The sequence below is a fragment of the Anabrus simplex genome, chromosome 6, assembly GCF_040414725.1.
Source record: "Anabrus simplex isolate iqAnaSimp1 chromosome 6, ASM4041472v1, whole genome shotgun sequence".
NCBI lineage: Eukaryota > Metazoa > Arthropoda > Insecta > Orthoptera > Tettigoniidae > Anabrus > Anabrus simplex.
This window is the reverse complement of record NC_090270.1, coordinates 225,310,684-225,327,813: the sequence shown is the minus strand read 5'-3', so window position 1 is coordinate 225,327,813 and position 17,130 is coordinate 225,310,684. Positions and strand designations below refer to the sequence as shown.

The 17,130-nt window shown below is 40.2% G+C and overlaps 1 protein-coding gene across 11 annotated transcripts in view; it reads left to right on the top strand.

The window, feature by feature from the left end:
- The window catches only part of LOC136876359 (arylsulfatase G), a 387,207-nt gene that overhangs the window by 216,770 nt on the left and 153,307 nt on the right, over positions 1-17,130 (top strand). For 3 of the 11 annotated variants that reach the window (XM_068228394.1, XM_067150243.2, XM_067150240.2), the window contains one exon: positions 3,569-3,616. The exons of 1 other annotated variant lie outside the window; for it this stretch is intronic. In XM_068228394.1, coding sequence (XP_068084495.1) covers positions 3,569-3,616 — 48 coding nt within the window. Of the gene's footprint in view, positions 1-3,403; positions 3,470-3,550; positions 4,357-17,130 lie in introns of those variants that run through there. 7 more of the 11 variants (XM_068228391.1, XM_068228389.1, XM_068228393.1 and 4 more) reach the window with 5 other exon arrangements.

Below are 17,130 nucleotides of genomic sequence, written 5' to 3'. Positions count from 1 at the left end.
GCATCTTTGAAGAAGGAATTTGAACAAATAGAGACAGAATTTTTCTTCTGGAGTGACTCTACTACTGTCATCACGTGGATACAGAGAGAAGATCACTGGGGAGTCTTTGTGTGGAACTGGGTTCAGGAGATCAGAAGTCTGACGGTGAAGGAAGCTTGGAGACACACACCAGGCAATATGAATCCTGCTGATCTTCCTAGTCGTGAATGCTCTGCTGTACAGTTGCTTGAGTCTAGATGGTGGGAGGGCCCACCATGGCTGAAACTGCCACTTAGAGAATGGCCTTCAGAAGCACCAGAACTGGATGAAGAAATTATAGGACAGGAGAGAAGGAAGGTTATCACTTCGATACTTCTATGCCACGACGGTGATTCTGACCGGCTCTCCAACTTCTCCAATGATTATGATAAAATTGTAAGGGTCATTGCTTGGGTATTACGGTTCATTAATTCTTGTAGAAGGAAAGATGTGGTGAAACAAAGTGAACTTCAACTGAAGGAATTCAATATAGCAGAGAAATACCTTGTACGTTTGGTGCAACAAGAGACTTTCAGTGGAGTAAAAGATGATAAATTATCTACGTTGTGTCCCTTTATGGATGTCGACGGTATAATTTGAATAAAAACGAAGATAGCCGAAAGAAGAGATTTAGAGGACTTCAGGATGCCTGCAGTGCTGCCTTCTAAACATCCTGTGGTTGACAAGATTCTGTTCTGGACACATATCAAGTCTTGTCATGTAGGAGTACAAGGTCTCCTAAGCCACTTAAGGGAAAAATTTTGGATCCTCAAAGGAAGAAAAACTATTCGAGCCATTCTAGCTGGTTGTGTTGTCTGTCGGAGACATGAGGCGAGAAGTGTTTCCGTTTGTACACCTGCTTTACCTGAGCCACGAGTGCGGGATGCAGTTGCTTTCGAGACTACTGGTATTGACTTAGCTGGTCCAATGTTTTTGAGAAATAATCGTAAAGTGTGGATATGTCTATACACTTGTGCGGTGTACCGTGCAGTCCACCTTGAGCTGACCTTGTCACTCTCCGTTGATTCATTCCTACGAACTTTCAGAAGATTTGTTGCTCGCCGAGGTAGACCTTCTATTGTATATATAGATAATGGTAGAAATTTTGTTGGGACACACAATGCTTTCAGTCAATTGGACTGGAACAAGATTTCCAAATACAGCAATGCTCATCAGATTGACTGGCGATTCAATCCTCCCACAGCAGCATGGTGGGGAGGATGGTGGGAGCGACTAATAAGGATGCTGAAACAGCTGCTAAGGAAAACTCTTGGCAAAGCTTCGCTGTCCTATGAAGAGTTGGAAACAGTCTTATGTGATTGCAAAGCCGTGATGAACTCTCGACCGCGCACATATGTATCAGAAGACAGTGCTGATCTAGCCCCTATCTCGCCTAATATGTTTCTGTTAGATATGAAAGAAATGGGCGTGCCAGACTGTGATGTCATGGATTCTGATCATCTTAACCGACGGAACAGAAATCGTCAAAGGATAAGAGATAGCTTTCGTCAGCGATTTAGGAGAGAATATTTAGGTCAATTAGCATTAACTGCCCAAAAGAAGAGTCGTCAATTGCTTCTAGGGGAAGTTGTTCTTATTGGAGCAGACAACCTCAAAAGAATCGATTGGCCTTTAGCTGTAGTGGAACAGCTTATTCCAGGACGTGATGGAGAAATTCGTCTGGTGAAGCTGAAGACTGCAGCAGGGACCCTTTTCCGACCAGTCCAGAGGGTATATCCTTTGGAAATTCGTGCAAAGGAGGCATGTACAAAAGATGAACTTTTAGTCGGCAAGAGTGGTGGAGTTGGGACAACTGTCCAAAGCAGTGTGGAAGGTAGTGGGGAAATTAGACATGTTCGAACTAGGTGTGGACGTAAAGTGCAACTACCTGCTAGATTTCGATTCGATTCGATTCGATTGTGATTGACTTTCAATGACTGTTTCATTTGTTTCATTTTACTCATGTGTTTCTGATTTAGTTTGAGTCGTTGGAAATTAATCACGACTCAAAGGTGGGAGTATGTAGGATTACTGAAGAGGGCTCTGCCATCTAAGTAGACCTATACATATTCCTTGACGTCTCAACTCTACTATAGCTAATGCTTCATTGTTTTGCAATCTCATAGACATGAAATGAAAGTTACATTGAAGTCTTAAAATTAAAAGGTTGTGAGGTACGGTATTTAATAATAAACCTGCAGAATGCCGGGTAGGCTTTAAATTTAATATACGGATTAGAAACGCTGATAACTAATAAGAGACAAGATAGTAAGATCCAAACAGTAGAAATGAAATTTTTAAGAACATCGGTTAAAAAGACAAGAAAAGAGAGAATTCAAAATATTAAAATCAGAGAAGAGCTAAATATAGAACCGTTATTACAGAACATACAGAAAGCAAGACTGAGATGGTTCAGACATGTAAAAGGAATGGGAAAGGAACAGGTAGCAAGAAGGGAGTTAGAAGTTAAGGGAAAAAGACCAGTTGGAAGACCGAGAAGAAGGTGGATGGATCAGATTTGGAAGGACATTAGAGAAGCTGGATTGGATGTGGAAGTAATGGAGCAGGGAAAGTGGAAGGACAGAAAGGAGTGGAGGAGGCTTGTTAACCACACCTGGGTGACTGGAGTGGGACATTGCTGCTGCTGCTGCTGCTGCTGCTGCTGCTGATGATGATGATGATGATGAAAGCTCACATTGCTCAACAGTCAGAAGACACCTTAATAATGTTTTCATTTTTGGCTGTATATGATATCATATTAGAAAATTACATCTTGTACTAGTCTGAACTGCAATCTGTGATTTTTATTATAAGTTTACTTTTACCCTAATTGTGTACTTTGTATTAAATCAGTGGTCTTGTTTCTTAAAGATTGAAGCACTTAAATCTATTTCAAAGAATATATGGTATCCTTCCTCCCTTTTCCCCTTCTTGGTTGGCTATACATTACTTTTTAAGATTATTATGAGAACATCATGGCATCAGTCATACCTTTAGTATTTTTATTCCACTACAGAATGTGTTATATTCTGTTGCTTGTGTTATGCTGTATTGTCTTACCATTTATTACTGTAATTGTGAGCAGTTTATGTAGGCTACACTCAGTGGGGCTTCATATCTGTTTGTTTGTATGTAATTCTCAAATAAATAATGAGTCAATTAATCCCTCAGAACAAAAAATCCACGCACTTAAAGTGTTTCTCCTCATCTTATTTGACCACCCCTTCACCAGCTTCATATTTTGCTAGTTGAATCCTAACACAACACTAGTAACAAGTATGTGACCTTCATAGCTCCCTGACTGCTAGAGGAAGTGGTTTTATGAAGGTCATGGCAATAAACTCTGCATTCTTTGGAGAGTCTCTCTTCTTTATATGGCTGTGCATGTAAACATAACCTAACATAAAATGCAGTTATTGGTATTATAATTTCCCCTTTCTGTTTGTGCTGTGTATCTTATTCTTCTCTTGGATTCACAGTTACCATTGTCACTACTTTTAAAACTGTAGATGATAAAATCAATTGAAAGTAGTTCTTCTTTGTATTCCAGGGCAAGGATTTCAGAGAACTCATTTTGCTGTCTAAAGCTGGTACAAAGGTAGCAAACTACGTGTACTTACTATCCAAAAAATAACAGTTTTATGTGTTTTGACTTGAAATGTTGAAAACAACAATTGTCAAATCAGTGTTCATTTCACAAGGCTATCTAAATGAACATATTAACAATGTTTTACATCACTAAAAGAAGATTTAAAGAATAACTTCATAAACTTTGTTCCTTGTTTCTATAATTTTAACCAGTTTTTCAGTTCTTAAAAGCATAAGAAAATGATGTGATGTTATATATATTTGCATTATTCAAATTATACACACAAACTATATCTAGTCATTGAAACTGGTGAAGCTTAAAATGTTGTTATGGATGTAGTTCATAGAAGACTTGATTAATCTTATGAAAGCAATTGTATGTTATTGTGGATGTTTTTGTTTTGTTATGTATTTATGATTTTCCATCTGAAATTTTGATTTTGTTTGATATAGAATCTCCTATTTCACTGGTATATAGAAGTTATGTGTGTTGATAATATGTTTTTGACTCAAGAAAATGTATTTTCTATGTATCGTATTCTTACAAATACTGTTCAGTCCATCATCATTGTATTACTAGGTATGTTCTACATTTATGAACTGTTATTCACTCCATTCTTTCAGTAACTTGGAGGGCTCCTCCTTAATACATATATTTGTCATTTTGGTAGAAAGATACTTTTAGAACCCGTTTGTTCCTTTCCTGTACTTTTAACATTCTGTTTATATTTTCTCTTCTGAAGCAATATACTGAATACAGTCATATTGACTAGAATTTCTTTATATATATTTTCAAAAGATATCACTTCACAGACTGTGAATGACCACAAGGATCCTTTTAACAGCTTATTGACATCTTCCAGAAAGCATTTCAACTTTTTTATATGTGATCTCAGGAAAAGTGTACTTAACAGAGAGAAAGCTGAAACTTTTCACTCATTTCTAACCTGTCCTGAATAGATATCTCTTGTTATTGATTCATGCTGAAATCTTCAGACATCGTCATCATCATTATTTTATAGTTTGACTTTCCCAGGAACTGTACCTGTCCTTTCCCTAGCTGCAGTGATAATTCACCAGGTCAGTGGTCTTCCCATCATCCATACATTGCTCTAGGTTTATTCTGGTTCTCCTCATAGACTCCAGCATTTTCATGTGGTTGAACCACTGTAGTCTGGATGGGGCAACCCTTGTCTAATTCTTCTTCTAGTGCAACCATCGTTAGAGGCTTCTTCTGGCGCTCTCTCCTCACAGACGGTTGGCATCCATCCTAGTTTTCTTTTTCTTCTCCTTCTGGCAAAGCTTTATATTGTGCTACACAACATTAGTACCAAGAGTCACCACTTGCACCGTAGACATCTAGGCGCAGTATTACAGCCTTTTATTTATTTCTCGTGAACGACGTTGACAGTGTGGTGCATAAGGCTGCCAACTTGGGAACTAGGAACAAGATGATTGCGATTGGTGTACATTGTTAACCGTTGGTTAGGTCCGGTTAGTGACGAAACCATTAGACTAGGGTCAGTGAAAGGGGGTATGGGGTGCAAGTCCCCAAGTTAGGGCCGCAAAGCAGCTGGTAGGCCTCTAGCATTCTGTAGAGCGATAGCAACGCATTGTATGTTGGATAGTGGTGAAAGGCGGAATTAATTAAGTATGCTGGATAGTGACAAAGCCATTGGTCTGGATTGGTTACATCTGGCTAATGATAAAATGATAAATTGCTCTGGGTAGTTGCAGTGCATTTTTCTACATTGTTTCCTTTACTGGTTGTATATACTTGTGTTTTATTCTGCATGATTTGGTAACAATGTCTTTCTCTTAATTTCTGGGGTGACATCATATCTTATTATATGTCACCCAATGGCAATACTAGTAGCTGCTCAAGCAATGGAGAATGGCTCGTGCTACATTTCATTAGGTTATAAAAGTAATTGTACTTCTGGGACAGGCTGGTGGGTCCCTGACTGTTGCCACCTCTCCTCTAAAAATAATTTCACATAAGATTTGCATTATTTCTACTCCATTTTAATGTTACTAAGTTTGCAAAGCAGATAGTAAAGCTCTACTCTTCTTCTTCTCTTCACAAAAGGTTGCCATCCACTATAGTGTCCTCCTCCTCCTCCTCCTTCTTCTTCTTCTTCTTCTTCTTCTTCTTCTTCTTATTATTATTATTATTATTATTATTATTATTATTATTATTATTATTATTATTATTATTATTATTATTATTATTATTATTATTATTATTATTATTATTATTATTATTATTATTATTGTTGTGCTCTCACCTCATTGAAGGTTGGCAACCATCATAGAGTCGTCTTCTTTTTGTGCTCTTCCCCCCCCCCCTCACAGAGTAATCTGCATTGCCATATCGTGAACATCGATCCACTGTTGGATGTTCCGTACCCACGATAATTTTCTCTGCTCACGCTCATGTATCCTTTTTTTTTTTTCTTCTTGCCTTCTGTGATTAGTTGTAACAGGATTTATTTATCTTTTCTGAAGATGCGACCAAAATAAGCCGCTTTCCTAGTTTTTGTAGGGGTTAGGACTACACGTTATGTGTAAAATATGTAACATTACTAAAAATATGTAAAATGGAATCCAAGTAGAACTATATCAAAACCACAATTTGCCGACATTTTCAGTTGTCTACAAGTAAAGGAATAGAATGTGTAATTACATAAGAATCCAGACCCTGGTAAATCACCAGGGATGAAAATACCATTGAAGGGGTGTTACAATTCAAATACCTAGGGCTTTGACTAACACAAGAATGGGATCCGGATGATGAAATTAAAATCAGAATCGGCACTGCAGGAAGACCTACGATTACAAACTCCTTGGTGGGTCATGAAGTGCTGCTTTACAGTGTTGAAGGATGAATGCAGGTCTATGAAATGTGAATGGAGACCATGTCACCAAGGGGGAGATAATTTTAAGGCAAAAGAGAAATCATTGAATGTAGCAGAGACAAGACAATGGGCCGAAAATGGCACATGGACTTTCCAGGCTGCATCCTCATACCTCAACTGACCAGTTAAGTTGTGACTGCTGACGAGTGTTTATTAGTGGTGTTTTGTGTAGTTGTTAACTTATGTGAAAAATGGCTTCAGTTAGCCTACATCTAGTTTTGCATCGAAACTAAGATTGTGATCAAGTACTCAGGAATGTTTCACAATGGAGGGGGAAAGTGGTAATTTTCCAAACTATAGGATGCTCCATGAAGTCGCAACTTGACCAACATTTACGTAATGCATTGGACACAAACAGTAAACATCGTGTGTCTTCTAAGCAGGTACTCTTAACTCAAATGGGACAATCAGATTCAAAAACTGAGTTTTTAAAAAGATATGTGCCGGGCAGTGATAGCTGCATATATTCTGTGGAAAAAACTTAAGGTGCTGGAATATCATTCATTTCTTAGAAAGTATTGCAATAAGCCAATTCCATATGAGTCTATGCTTCAAAAGAATTAACTGGGCGAGTGTTACCAAGATATATTGACATCTGTTCAAAGTGATATTCAGAACTCCTATGTCTCGATTGCAGCAGATGAAACAATAAACTGGGATGCTACATTGCCAACCTTATTGTTCGGAAACTGGATCCGCAGGCCCCCTCCAGGTATTGCTTTACTTCTAAATTGACGTTTTGGCCGATTTTGGCTCTCTCTGGTGATTATGCACTGAAACATAGACATGCAACCAATCCCAAGCTGCCATTCATATCGATTTATATCGGCAGAGTGCGATCTCGAAACCTAGTTGCCAACTCTAATATTTACATTCACCACGTGGTCAACCCATCTTGCTCAGCGTGTATGGTATTCAGTACACTTCGCGATGTTTTGCATTTTCCTTCAGTAATTTGTGTTTACCATATTAGTCTCTCTAACATAGTACAGTGTAGCGTAGTGTACAGTTTAGCATAGCATAGGTTAGTACAATACAGGTTCAGTAGTTCAGTGTATGAAAATAGCTGTAGTTTTATTTACGTTCGTGTATTGGTTAGTGTACTTAGTTCATGCGTGTTTAGAATGTCTCAGTGTAGTTCGGGAATGACAAGTGGCAAGAAAATGACTCTGAGATCAGTGGAATGTTCTCTTTGTAGGCCATAACCTCCTTCATGTGCCAGCCGTTAGCCGTGAGTGATGTGTTATTTCCTCGTACACCTTTATTCTTACTAATAATGTATTTTTTTTTAGTGCCGGATGTGTAGTTTTTATGAATTAGTTTCCAGTCCCGATTCATTAGCTTTTCTGAGTACGGTATTACATTTTACGAGGGCTGTTTACTGCTTTCGTATTGCATCAGCTTTTTCTTTTGGCAGTAGCCCACTGGCAACAGAGGTAAAGCGATGCTCATTTGTTTTGCAAAGCGTCAATTTAGAAGTAAAGCTGTGCGGAGTATAATCTATTCAAGAATCCTGGAACAAACCAACCATGCAACAATTGCATGGTTTGTTAACGATAGGTTCTTCTTCTTCTTCTTCTTTTTTTTTTTGCCTGAAGGCATACAAACCGATAAAGTACTTGTTTTGTATTCAGATGTTGTGAACTGTATGTTGAATGCCACTAGAACAGTACAAGATTTTTACCCTAACACTGTTCAGTTTTCATATTTAGCACAAGTATTACAACACGTCGCTGAAGTGAGAGGTAATTTTACTAATGTAATAATTTAATAGCATCAAGCATCAACAAAAGGTATTTGTGAAAACCCCAGTGAGAGTTCAGTATTATAAAGGACATTACTGCACATAGCCTTGCCACTTGAGCATGTGATGGGGTACTTGACTTCAAGGTGTTGGTTTCTTCAATGAGCACTTTAAAGCTGTTAAGTCAATTGTAGATAAATTTCCTAGTGAGTCTGCATCATCAGTACGTAATTCTCAGTGTGCATTCAGTGAACAGAGTGTAGTCAGTAGTATTGCATAATTCCAATTTTGCTTGGATTGCAAGAGAGCATTACAAAACTGGAGAACATTGGTCTTCCACTTCAAGAATGCATGAAAGTTGTAGAAAATACTACATTGAAACTTAGTAGTACCATGGCAGGACAATCGGTGTCAAGTTTCTAATAAACTCCATGCATTCTTGAAATGAAATCCAGGTTATTCAAGTTTTCTATCTGTATGCAAGATTATTCATGGAGGAGGAGGAGGAGGAGGAGGAGGAGGAGGAGGAGGAGGAGGAGGAGGAGGAGGAGGAGGAGGAGGAGGAGGAGAAGAAGAAGAAGAAGATATTTTGCCCAGAAGTTTTTTTCTTTTAAATTACTCACCAATGACTTCCTGCAATGTTGAATGATCCTTCTCAGCCTACAAGAGAATTTTATCGGATCCGTGCCAAAAGGGTTTTGTCCAGTCCTGGGGCTGTGTTACGAAATTTGGACAGGACTGATTGGATTTTGGTCGGTGTGGTGGGGGTATCTAGGGAGTGGTTGGAGAAGGTGTGGCTGTTTGAGGGAGTGAGTGGTGGGGAGGGGGCTAAGGAAAGATATAGTGGGCTATCGGTGTTGTCAAAGTCGGAGTTGCGGTGGGTATTAAAGCGGTGGGAGAAATGATGGGCGAAGATTTCCAATTGCTCCTGGGTGTTGGCTGGAGCTACGCCTAGATGGATTATAGGGTATTGGGGGATGGATTCAGTCCGGAGGAGGCTATTGAGCTTTTGCCAAAATTTAGTGGGGTGGGCATGGAGAGAGTTCAGGTTAGTGCAGGTTTGGGCCCAGGTGCAGCAGGAGTGAGCTGTAAGGTAGTTTCTGATGGTTCTAAGTGTTTTGCGGTGTAGGCGAAGGAAGTAGCAGTTCCGGGTAGTGGTGAATTCTCGAAGGTAGGATTGGAAGAGTTTCTGTAGGGGAGGAAGCTTGGGGGCAGGGGAGGGGGGCAGTCGGGGCTGTGACAGAGAATGTAGAGTGGTGGGGATGCTGGATTCTGAGGCGGAGGTTATGGCGGAAAGGATGAACGTGTTTGCCAAATGGAATTTACTGAAAATAAGTATTTAAGTTAAAGGTAAAAGACACTGTCTTGTAAGCTATACATAATTTTATTCACATTGCATAAAATAATTTTCTAGAGAAAAATCTAAAAAATTAATTTTTAGTTTTCTATTTTAATAGTGGCCCTAATCTTACTGAAGTGTCCTTTGTAACAGAGAAGGAATAGTACATTCTGATCTTCCACATCTCAGTCACAAAAAGTTACCAGTCCTAATAATTGAATGTGGAGTTGGTTGGGTGCGCTTGTTTAAGAACTGGAAAAAATCCAAAGAAAAGCAGCTCGATTTGTTCTGGGTGATTTCCGACAAAAGAGTAGTGTTACAAAAATGTTGCAAAGTTTGGGCTGGAAAGAATTGGGAGAAAGAAGAAGAGCTGCTCGACTAAGTGGTATGTTGAAATAATATCAATAAATTAATTTATAAATTTAACCACCTAATCAATACAATAAATGTTGTCTTTGTTGAATTACATTGACATGTTAATTAAAATGGTACATGCTTTGCCTTACATACAGGCATCATCAGCCATGGGTTTAACCTTGAAATAAAATAAGGCACCTGATTTACATATAAATAAAATAAAACTAATTTATAGAAAACCTTTAAAAAATTAACATATGGTAAAGACTGGTACAGTGTTGGTTTTAAAGATATTGCTGTGAGTGAGAAGTTGACAATTGGTGAAAGTGTTTGCAATATTGACATTGGAAGACAACTATTGTAAGTAAAATGAAGAAAGCAACAGTTTGTTATAGACAAGTGGTAAAATTGCTATAAAATGATGTTGACCGACTAGCGGTTAGAATTAGATAATGATGAGAATGACGATCAAAATCGTATTTTTTTAAACATAATGTTGAATAAAATAATGTTGACAGATGGGTGACCTGTAATTATTTGTTTACGTAAGATAAAAGTCAAAATTCAATAGCATAAAGTGAAGTTGCGGTTCACTTTGATGAAGAAGTACGAAGTTGTAGTTGAAGGTTAATATACAATGTTTATATTGGACCTCTATGGACCGTCTCATTTGATACGATGCTATAATGTTGTTAAGAATATGGATTTATTGAATGCTGGTCGAAAAGGCAATGTGACAGTTGAATGTAGCTAATGTGTTGGATGTTGGATCAGAAGTAGAATCTGTAAAAGGAAACCATAAGTGTGGTGTTAATTGTATAAAAAAATCATAATAAACTTTTTTAGGTGATATTTACCAATTGTAATAAGTGGTATGTTCCGAGATGTCAGTGGAGATATGGTGTGAAATGACATTAGTAGAAGAATAAGTTTGAGTGGCATCTTTAAAAGTAGGAAAGATCACAATATGAAGATAAAATTGGAATTCAAGATGACAAACTGGGGCAAATATTCATTTATAGGAAAGGGAGTTAGGGATTGGAATAACTTACCAAGGGACATGTTCAGTAAATTTCTAATTTCTTTGAAATCATTAAGAAAAGACTAGGAAAACAACAGATAGGGAATCTGTCACCTGGGCGACTGCCCTAAATGCAGATCAGTATTGATTGATTGATTGATTGATTGATTGATTGATTGATTGATTGATTGATTGATTGATTGATTGATTGATTGATTGATTGATTGATTGATTGATTCATACATATTCTGATGACTAATGGTCAGGGGCATAGCTGGGGGAGGGGTACTGGGGGGTCAAATTCCTTTCCCGCCATGGAAATTTTACAAGAAGAAAATAAACAGAAACTGGCCATAAATAATAAACTAAATAAACATTTAGAGACATGATATAAAACCAATAGATCTGTAATTCACTTATATCAGTGTCCTTGTAATGACAAGTCATGCATGCCCCTTCATTGTGTTCTGCCATAATTTTGTAACTATAAAAAAACATTGGCCTAGCCTGACTGCTCTAATGGTACTGCACACACCAAGCAGTTTGATGCACACTATGGAGGTATTCTTTTAGTTTTATGCTGTGTAACGTCACTCAGTTGAGTCAGCGGTCCGCCTCACCGGTATACCGCGAGATGTCGTCGCTTAGTGTTACTGTCCGGAACAAGTTGGTAACTTTTGGCCAAACTATGAGATAGCCGAAAGGAAATAGAAGAATCCTAGTTTATGGATGCTATTATAGACAAAAGAGAACCACAACTTGCGATCTACATTGACAAGGCCAGAGATACATGGATTTCACGATAGAATATCGTCGTTGCCGGGACAAAACCTCCTATGTGATAATATTTTTGGAGATATACTGACCCGCAGCACATACATTATGAAGAGCGAGAATGCCTTGACAATATTCACACAATATTGCACCTTAGATGACAGAACCTTACCGGCCAAAGTTCTAAGCAAAAATATTTCACATGGGAGGTTTTGTCCCGGCATCAACGATATATGTGATCAGTCCTGTGGCAACTAACACTTCTTTGTGTGCAAGAAACGTGCGAGATCACTACCAGACCATTCACTATCACTATCACTATCAGCCATATTCAATCGTTTTTACGATGTGGCCTCTTTAAGTCCAAAGCAAGGTAGGTTTTCATGAGGTCTCTCCATCTGGGACGGTCTTGAGCGATGTTCTGCCAATTGATCCCAGTAATCTTTCGGATGTCTTTATCCCATCTGTCCGGTGGTCTTCCCCTTGGTCTGAGATGATCTTTCGGACACCACTCAAGCACAAGCTTTGTCCACCTACCATCAGTTCTCCGAGCAACATGGCCTGCCCACTGCCATTTTAGGGTAAATACCCTTTCTAAAATGTCACTGACCTTTGTGACTGACCTGATGTAATCTGCTCTCTTCCTGTCTTTCTTCGTCAAGCCTAGCATGAACCGTTCCATAGCTCTTTGGGTTGTTCTGAGTTTTTGCTTAACAAACTCGCTTAATGTCCAGGTTTCACAACCGTAAGTCAGTACGGGGAGAACACTCTGGTCAAAGACTATCTTCTTTAGGTGGGGTGGCATGTTGGATTTGAAGACTGAAGAATTTCTTCCGTAGGCTTGCCATCCTAGTTTGATACGTCGGAAGATTTCCGGTCTTAAGTCCCCTTTCATGTTTACAAGTTGCCCAAGATAGACAAATTCATTGACCTGTTGTAATGTGGTGTTTCCCACATGCAGCTTTCCTGCTGGGGCCCATTTGTTAAGCATTACTTTGGTTTTAGAAAGGTTCATGGATAGTCCCACTTTTTGACAGGCTGAGACAAGATCATTTATTAGAGTTTGTAGTTCATCGATGTCGTTGGCCAAAAGTGTAATGTCGTCTGCAAACCTTAAATTGTTCAGCCTTTTCCCATTGATTTTGATTCCTGTGCTTTGCCAGTTGATTTTTGACATGGCCATTTCTAATACGGCTGAGAACAGCTTGGGAGATATGGGGTCGCCTTGCTTAACACCTCTTTGAATGGGAAAATCCGTGGTTGGCACATTGATGTTCACGAAGGCTGAAGAGGTTTCGTAGATATGCTGGAGAACTCTTATGTAGGCAGCATCGACGCCGTGTTCAGCTAAGGCTTGCATAACAGCAGCGTGGCTCACCGAGTCAAAAGCCTTTTCAAAGTCCACAAAGGCTAGACAGAGCGGCATTTGATATTCATTACTTCTGCTGATAACTTCACGAAGGGTGAGTATATGGTCGATTGTTCCAAAACCTCGGCGGAAACCTGCTTGTTCAATTGGTTGGGCAAAATCAAGCGTTGAACTGATTCTATTTGTCAGTACCTTGGTCAGTACCAGACCATTGTAGAGACTAAAATACACATACTGTACATATTTTTTTATGTACTGCAATGTGGGCGGCCTCCATCTCCATGTCCATCATTTCAATCTTCGACTTTGGTCGGTACCAGTGCATAAAGCAGTGACGTCACCACAGAGCCAGTCCAAGCCGCGCCACTCATGGTCGAGCGAGCCTAGGCATAAGGCCAGATCCCTCTCTATTTGCCCATGGTTGTACAGGGACCAAAAGGAAAATGCAAGAACAATTAACCTGGAGTGCAAGGTTTCAGAATGTGTCCAGCCTCTGGACTGTTCAGCTATATAAGTCGGGTGAGACCTGCTAGTTCGGTTCAGTTGGTGTTATGGATTCTGTGTGAGTTCTAGTTGGGTTCAGTTTGAGTTAGCTGAGCTTAGTCAGTGAATTGAGTGCTGACAGCCTGTAGAGTGTGTCCTGTTCAGGAACTGAGTATTCGTTCCACATGTCTGTCGCCATGTGTGGGTCTCTTGGGCCAGCCACTGATTAGCAAAGGTTAAGTGCTGAAACGGTGTGAAAGAGAACACTGGATATCAGCAGGGGACAGGGAATGGAGGTTCTACTGAATGAATGGGCAGCGTACGTCATCCGGTACTGCAAGACTGTCGCTTGCAGGCTGTGAACCGAGGACTGTAATAGCAGCAGTGAATGTGACTGAGTGAGACTGTAGTGCTATTGAACGAAGACCAAGTTTGAATTAGTTTGGATGAACAGCGAAAATTGTGGGGGAGCACAAAATGTGTAATTGTGTGGTCTGTACTGTGACTTGTAATTAGTGGTCCTGGTGTGCCTGTGTGTGTTAATGACCCCCAAGTGGTTAGTTAATAAAATAATAGAAGTTTAACGCTACCTGTTTCTGTTCTCATTTATTTACCTCACCAACATGTAACAGCTGGCGTCAGAAATGGAATGAACTAGTGAGATAATCTAGTATGTTACAATTGGTGTCAAAATAGAGAATCTGGTAGCATATTTTGTAGTTGTTGAAATCTCCCGTGAATAGAAAATGAATACTGAACAGTTCAAGACTCCTCAAAATGCTGGTTGAAATTAAATCTAGCTATGACAAAATTGAATGTAAACTCCTAGCTGAAACCAACTTGGATGTAAGATTACATGAAAACTTAAGTCTGAATTAAGTAAACTGAAGGGCGAACAGTTAAAAGTCGGAAAATGAAGTGCACTCTCTCAAAACCAAAGTGAAAAGTAACATGCAGGGCAACAATGAACTGGATGAGAACAGTCTAAAGTAATGCGGTTGTAGGAGTCTGGAGTTCGAGGCCTATCGGAGGAAATGAGTGTCCTGCGTGAGAGTATGACAGCCGTGGAGACATGAATGAAGCTACTAGCAGTCACGGTGGCTCCAGCATTGTGAAGGTGGAAACCCCATGGTATGATGGGATCATGTCCTGGGGAACTTTTGAGACATGATCAACGTCAGAGGAGGGAGCAGAATACCTGATCGCTGAACTAGACAGAGGTACGACGCAACCCCCAGCCATGTTCGACCTACGAGGATGTTGTGGGAGTACTCGACGTGCTTTGCGCTGAATGCCGACCGAGTCCAACTTCAGAAGAAGACTCAGTGCGTTGATAGGATGCCGCGGGTATTCAGCACCGAGATCAAGCGACCAGGTGACGTGACTGTAGACAGACCGTCCTGAGATGACCCCCAGCGTGAGGTGGCTGACACCTGCGATAAGCTCCACGGCACAGAGATCCATCTGTGGAGGTTGCTCGGCGGCAAGCAGAACCTCAAGGGAGCTCCGACAATATCTCCAGAGATGGAGACAGCGAGGGTAATGGCACGGCTGGAGGAACCCCCATCAGGAGACGGCGTGCTAATGAAGACTGACCTGATGAATGAGAACGCCACCTGACCAGGACACTTGTCCCGGCACAAAGCTGCATGCAGATAAGAACGCAGAATTCGACACCACAGGATATGAGGACACTCAGCGGACCAAATCCAGGACGTGCGAGACAGTCTCACCCGAGGAGTACGAAGGCGCTTAGGTTCTGGATGTAGATGGAGGTGTGAACAAGGGGCAAGCTAGCGGAGCTTCCGCTGTGAGAAAGAAACGTATTTTTCTTTAAAATGTACAAAAGTTGTCATTGTGAGAGGTTCATTGTATTTTTCTTGTAAAGACGACATACCAAGCCATAACTGGTACCAATTTCAGCTGTTGAAACATTCTCATGTTTTCAATAGCTCTGAGAATGAGAGACAGTATAGGAACTTTATATTGACTGATGATTGATATCTTGTTAAGTAACACTGTGTTAAGATTCTTGAGGTTCTTCAAACTTTTCGTGAGTAATGTTATGTTGTTAACTCTCGCGAGAATTATGAACAGCGCAAATCTAGAAGGCAGAGTGATTGTAGAGTTCGATGTGAGGACGTGCAGATCGTCGCCAACCGGATACAGTGGATCTCCCATGGAAGGGCACCCGATCAAATCGTTCAGCACCATATCATGGAGCAAGTTGAGACACCTTGGTCTGAGGGGAGAACAGTGCTACGCGGACGACCTCCACATCCACCATTTCAATCTCCGACTTCGGTGGTGTCCAACGCATAAAGCAGTGACGTCACCATCGAGCCCGTCCACTCCCCCATCCAAGCTGCACCACTCATAGTCGAACCTAGGTGTAAGGCTGGCACACTCTCTATTAACCTGCGGTGGCATGGGAACCAAATGTAAAATGTGAAAACGACACCTGATATCTTCTATCTCGTGAGGTTTCGGGATGTGTCCAGCCTCCGGACTGTTCTAGAATGACTGGCCCAGTTATATAAGTCAGGTGAGTCCTGTTGGTTTGGTTCAGTCGGTGTTGTGGATTCTGTGTGAGTCAGGCATGACTTCATAATACAATCTGCAGAGCTGCAGAACCATGGAATGAAGGATATAATATACAGCGAAGCAGAATTCGACACCACAGAATATGAGGACACTCAGCGGGCCAAATCTAGGACGTGCGAGACAGTCTCACCCGTGGAGTACGAAGGCGCTTAGGCTCTGGAAGTAGATGGAGGTGTGAACAAGGGGCAAGCCAGCGGAATCTTATGGGCGACCCTTAGCCACCTATCGGAAGAAAGCTGTGGTTAAGTGTGCTCTCCTAATGTTCTGTCATTCACAGATCTAAACAGGGTTGCCAGATCACCAGCAGCTGTATGGGTATCGATCTTTGGCTCAATATAAACACTCAATATGAAGGATGGGATCACTAATCAGTATATATTACTGTATGTCTTTCATTGTAGTGGTTGTGCAGCTCTGCAGATCGTATTATGGAGCCGTGCCTGGTACGTAGTGAACTTGTGCCGATAGATACAGCTGTCATCATGGTGAATATGAGACAAATACTTCAATGTGATGCGATTTTGTTTAAGGCTGTGCGGTCGAAAAATGAAATGTTATTATTATTTTTATCTTTAATCTCTAATATAGGTCTTTGTGACATATTATATGCCTTTTGAAGAAAATAACGTCCACTAGTTTGCTGAGGACATGGCTTCAAAGTTGCTATTTTGAGGGTTAAAGGTACATACATCACGACGAAACTAATAATTGGAAGATATCGAAATTTCTGTGCAATAACCCCTGAAGTAGTTAGTATCTTCAATTAGCAAAAATTCTTATTTTGAAATTCAAATATTTTATTAACATTTTCAGCATTTTTGGTGAGAAAAATTTGTTACATTGACTTCAAAGTTATTGTTATTTGAAGAGGCTTTCATTCTGAGCAGTAATAAGGTTTGATCAAAAAAATCAGTT